Below are 5930 nucleotides of genomic sequence, written 5' to 3' on the forward strand. Positions count from 1 at the left end.
ATGCAGGGCACAGCAGCAGCACACCTGAACTCCTCCTGCTCTAGCAGCAGCCTCAGAGAGAGAATAATTTACCCTCTGCCTGGGCAGTGTGGCTCAAGAAAGTGAGAAACCATACTGGGTATTCTCCATTAGAAAATGGATTGTCATTTTCCTTTTCAGAAATCGCATTGATTAAATTACAGTTCCTATAGAATATCTATTGAAGTAAAATACAGATCTGCTCATACTCTTCTAACACCTTTCTCAGCTTTACAGGAGAAAATCAGAATCTTTTAAATGTACTTTTTTTTAATTTTTGAGGGCTATGTTTTGTTTTGATTTCTCTTCAGGTAACTAAGCAAGAAAAGAGTCTCATGAAACCTCTTTACGACAGATACAGAATTATCAAGAAACTTCTGGCTGCTCCATCTTTGATCACAACAATTGTAAGTTGGAAAGAATTCATCCAATGTCAAGAAAACATAATAAATGCTGTGGGATTTGTACCTGTATGCCCATTTAGCAACAATAGAACTACTGATACTAAAAAAAACTGCTCATTGGTTAATACAGGGTGTTGATACTTCAGAATGCTCTGTAAAATTCAACTTCTATGCATGCTAGAGGTTCCAATGTATAGCAGCAGTTTCTGAGGCAAGAACTTCAGTGGGCTGGGTAAGACATTGGAGGCTAGCATTAGTTTTCCATTGTGGAAAACATCTGCAACACAGAAGGAAACCTCTCTCTTCCCATGAAGGACCCTGCTGTCACTATATAACTTTTACATCTTATCAACAATGATTTTATCAATCATGTAGCACATATATGAAATTTGTAGTACTTTAATATTATACTGGTGTAATGGAACAGTACCGGTCTCATAGTGAGTGAAGACAGTGGAAGTTAATTAGCATGTCTACTAAAAATACTAATCTAATACTAGTTGGGGCTAGTAGGTCAATTTTAAAAATTATTATTGTCTTGTTAGATGGCAGTGTAACTTTACATTTCTTTGAAAAACCACAGTGCAAAGCTTGGCATGCTTGCACAAGGGTATTTCATTGAAAAATTTCACAGAAATTCCCACTAAGTGGGACTTAGGAGTTTTGCCCTATGGAGTTTTTACATTTAAGCCTTAGTTTCAATAGATCAACTTTTTTTCTGAGGATGGAGGAATGTGAGCAAGACACCAATATTAGTCTACTTCAGTAGTTAACACTAGTGGCTATAAAACTGAGGATTCTCTCCCTCCAACTCTTTCTACAGTCAAAACATCTGGATATAATATACACATAGGAGGTGTGTATATAAGAGGAGTAGAAGTTCCAGCCAGACTGCGTTGTTTACATAAATACAGAATGTTAGTTAAATCTTTGCTACATGTAAAGGCTTTTGGGCACACAGAAATAAATTGCTGGCTGGAGATACTTGGGAGCAGGGCCAGATTCTGTCCTTTTCACTCCTGGTAGGCAATGCAACCCAGTGACCCCAGGAGTGCTTTCATGAACAACCTCAGGCAGACCTGGTAAACCTTTCAATATGTCTGCTGTTTTGAATACATCCAGGAAGTCAGATCCTAATTCTTTACATTGTCAGCCTATTACTGGGAGCATTGTAATTTAAACAATTAATTGGATAATGTTTTGCATTTCCCAAGCAGGAGGAGGAAGACTCAGATGAAGACCATTCTCAAAGCAGCCATGAGTTATCATCTGGCCCAATGTCTTGCTTCCCTGTTGAAGAGCACCTGTGTTACTCACAGGAGGAGAGTGAGCCTGCACATATTTCACCTCTGGATGAAAAGAAAGTTTACAGGCAAACAGCCTTGTCAATGTCCAATTTACATGAGGCAACAATGTAAGTTCTCTCTTCCCCCCCCATCAAATGTTTTAAAACATTTCTTGCAGACTTTTTAAGTGAAATATGAGCCTTTAGAGAAATATGAGACATACTTGTTGCAAAGGTATATTCTATACCAAAGGAGTGATTTAGTGCTTTGTTATGGGAGAGAGGAGGCAGAGGAAATTCATTGTTTGGGCAGAACACTGGTGGTTTGAGTTGTTTATTCAAACAACTTTTTGTCTCCAGGAAGAGAAAGGTAACTTGTGCCTTCCAGGAGCAGATGAGTTCTCATACTTTAGGGGCTGGTATCTTTCTTTTGTATTTTGATTGGAAGGTCCTAGATGCATAAATGAAGCTAACTAGACTCTAACCCTATAGAGATCAAATAAAAATTACTTAGATTTCTATGTAACTTAACTCATGTGCGCAATAGTTTGCTCATAAATGCTAGGAAGTTATTTCTGTGCATTTGTTATTGTGCAAAAAAAAATTACTAGGAGCAAATGTAATAACAAAAATCTCTTTCTGCTTACACCCTTATTCTCTGAACACTAGCTAAAACATGGCCTCCAAAAATTATGCTTCTGGGTACCGCTAGCCTTTCAAGTGCATCACAGTAATGATTGGTAACAGCTGCAAATAGGAACAGGGCTTGCATGTTGACTGTAATTCAGTTACAGCATTTCCTCCTGTGAGACACTGAGCCCTGTCAACTCCATTAATTCCACAGGCAATTTAGGCCAGTAGCAAGGCTCAGTCCTGAATGCTTCCCCTCTTCCACTGACCAGAGTCTCTGCCTTCCCTTTATTAGCTGGAACACCAGTAAAGGGGAAGCAGTACAACTGTGTATGGAGTAGGATGGAATGTCTTGGGGCTCTGGTCAGTGCCTGCCAAGGGCCCAGAGCAGAAACTCAAATCCAGGGCTTTACAACCCTCCCAAGCATAAGGGGGGTTCATGTTCCTGTCTCTGCTCCACAGGCCAGTTCTGCTCGAACATCTCAGAGAAACAAGAGCTGATAAGAAGAGACTTCGCAAGGCTCTTAGAGAGTTTGAGGAGCAGTTCTACAAACAGACAGGAAGGTAACTCAGCAGAGCCCTCTCCTTGTCCCCTTTGGCTCCTGCTTGTCTCTGTGAGGGTGGCCACTCTGGGGTGAGCAGGCCAAAGGGGCTGCACCTAATGGCAGCAAAATACCCTGGAGATGTCTGGTCTCTGGAGATGTCCATCTATATCTCTGCTTAGTTCCTTCAAGATGTGGTCATCTGTGAGGAAAGCCAGGATCTGGGGATCTTCCAGGACATGCCTGCAATGGGTTTATACATACCTCAGCACAGGATATTCCCTGAGCTGAAGGGAGACTGCTAAAAGTCCCTTTCTGAGGATGTCAGTCTGCAGGGAGTAGACTGGGCAGTTAGACCATTTTTAAACAGCCAGATTTTAAAACCAGAAGCCACTGGGGTTTTTTTACCCAGAATTAAATACTGGACATTTTTCTGGTTTTCCTCATCTTAATTTAGCAAACATTTTTGTTGAAAACCATGGTGTATATGGGCACTGGTAACAGTGGTAACTAGTAACCATTTTCAAAGCATTATTATGACTTCTCTACATATTTGAGAATCAAGTAATTACGCTTCCACAGCTGTCAAGAAAGTTGTCTAGGATATGAAAATTCAGTGTTTTAAAAATTACTTTATTTCTGTATATTAGATCTTTTTGGTCCTGTCAAATTATCTCAGTCATTTACAGTCAGTAAAAAAACCCAGTCCTCATTAGTTATTGCAGAATTAATTTTTAAGATTGTTCTCTTCTTACTCATAAAAAGTGATGGTGCCTTTATTTGTTTTTCATAGGAGTCCTCAGAAAGAAGATCGGGTGCCAATGGCTGAGGAATACTCTGAATACAAGCACACAAAAGCCAAAATCAGGCTCCTGGAGGTTCTCATCAGTAAGCATGATATTTCCAAAACGATTTGAAGTGAATGCAATGCTGTGATATTGTTCTCTAGGGAAAAAATCCAAGCAAACGAACAAGTAATGAAAAGGAGAAAGTAATTTTACAGGTCTTGGTCTGCTGCACGATTATTTGACACATTGAGATTTTTGATGCACTTTACCAATTATAATAGCTGTGATGAGAGAGGACAGCAATATGCAAGAATATTAAGCACGGGTGAGTGGAATAGAGTATATATTTTTCCTTTTGAAAAAGCCTTGAAGTGCACTGTGAGAATGTTAAGAAATTAAAAGAATGCTGAAGTAATGTAGATTCTCAGTTTCACCTGCTCTAAAAGTGTGAGGAAATGTTCTGCAGGTTTTTAGTACATCTTAGTACATGCTAAAGTGCCACACGTTTGTTTCCAGAATTTACATGTGTTATAATTAATTAGTAATGTTGGCTATTAGGGTGCTGATTCACTAGATTAAAAGAAATGAATTTGAGTGAGTGAAGGAAACACTCAGAACATACTCTAGCTGTAAAGACAGAGCTGCCATTCAATTCCAGTGGCTTCAAAGAAAGGTGCATAGGAAGAAGCAGTGCCAGGGCTGGGAGCAGAGCAGAGTGATGCTGCTTATGCAGGAAAAGGCCAGAACGAGACTGCCAGATGGAACTAATGGTGTTACAGGAATAAGAGAAAGTGCTTGGCAAAATGAAACAGCTGCAGGTTGCTGAGAGAAGATAGAACAAATGTACTGGCTGCTGTCCTTTTCACTAGTTCACAGGACATGGCTCACAGAATTTAGAAGTCAGTAAATAGATCAGCTACATGCTAATTTTGATTTCTCTATTAACCTTTGCACTTTGGTTTGCCTGACGCTATAACATTTGCTTCTCTAACTACCAAAGCTTGTTTAAACGCATGCACTTTGTAAAATGCTGAAGTACTTCTTGTGTTATAAATTGCCACATATATATATAAAACAGGACTAGATTACTGCACTATGCTATTTTGGATAGATAAAGTACATGGTATATTAGTGAGTGTCACAGTTATCTGATGAGGACTGCTAGACTTCTTGTTTACTGAAAATAAGGTTATAAAAAGTTATTTTTCCATTGGAGTTGCTCATCTTTCTTAACTTTCAGAGCACCACACTCTGTAATATTAAGGAGAATTGTCACTGTTTATGGTAGGTCATTGGTGTGAAAAGTGGGACTAGTAATAGAAAGATTATCAGCAGGTTTTGTACTAGCAATGAAAAGCAGGGATTCTGGGAAATTCCTATCCCAGACAGAAAGGAGGGAAGAATTACTTAAAGAAAAAAAAAGGGACTGGAACCAGTTGAATCATGTTTAGTGTTTTGCTTTACCTGTCATTTTGTATTGACCACATAGTATAAGCAACCTGTTTTTTATCTTGGTAAGAAGAAGAAGATTTTGATTTTATAAAGCCTATTATGTACCAACCATGTTTGTATTTATCTAGTATGTAATGGCATGATTTGGAAGATGTACACATCTTCAAGTAGTAGGGAGGAAAAAATATGAACACTAAAAAAAGGAATTTTTTTATTTTGCAGCCGTTTGTTGTTTCAGTGTACTGATTTAATAGTTTATAACTTAACTTTTATGAATCAGAAATGGTCTTCATAAATCTGTTTTAATTAAAGTCATCTAGAGCAACAGGAACAGATACAGAGCTATTTGAAGTTTACAAACTACATCTTTGATAAGGGAAAATGATTTAATGACATGTATACAATTGATATTAAAATGTAATCTATATATTCTATATGATTGTATAATATTTTATACAACAGTACAAATAAAATATTTTTCTATTATATTTATTATGTCGAGACACAGTTTCTGTTTTCAGTTAGCTAATATAAATAACATAAATAACACTGTCAAACAACACGTTGGAAGTGCTGACATTTCTAGGCTCTGAAATTCAAATCATGCTGCAATTACAACCTTTCATGCTGTTCAGTTATCCCAGTACTTGTTCAGTAGTTAAAATGAATGCATATTTAAACACCATTTATAAGCCGTTATTTTTATTTTGCTAAAGCAGTTTATAGAGGATTTTGTTATGTTTGGCAAGAAACAGAAACAATTTTTGCAGCATCTAGGTATAAACGGTTGCCAGAAAGAAATCCAGGACTT

The 5930-nt window shown here is 37.8% G+C and overlaps 1 protein-coding gene across 4 annotated transcripts in view; it reads left to right on the forward strand.

Annotated features, from left to right (window-relative positions):
- Positions 1–5607, forward strand: part of FAM13C (family with sequence similarity 13 member C) — a 116737-nt gene extending 111130 nt beyond the window's left edge. For all 4 annotated transcript variants that reach the window (XM_005425558.2, XM_005425560.2, XM_005425557.2 and 1 more), the window contains 4 exons: positions 330–425; positions 1637–1836; positions 2800–2901; positions 3673–5607. In XM_005425558.2, coding sequence (XP_005425615.1) covers positions 330–425; positions 1637–1836; positions 2800–2901; positions 3673–3796 — 522 coding nt within the window. In that variant the 3' untranslated portion in view covers positions 3797–5607. The remainder of the gene's footprint in view (positions 1–329; positions 426–1636; positions 1837–2799; positions 2902–3672) is intronic.
- The last annotated feature ends 323 nt before the right edge of the window (positions 5608–5930 follow it).

The sequence above is a fragment of the Geospiza fortis genome, unplaced genomic scaffold, assembly GCF_000277835.1.
Source record: "Geospiza fortis unplaced genomic scaffold, GeoFor_1.0 scaffold92, whole genome shotgun sequence".
NCBI lineage: Eukaryota > Metazoa > Chordata > Aves > Passeriformes > Thraupidae > Geospiza > Geospiza fortis.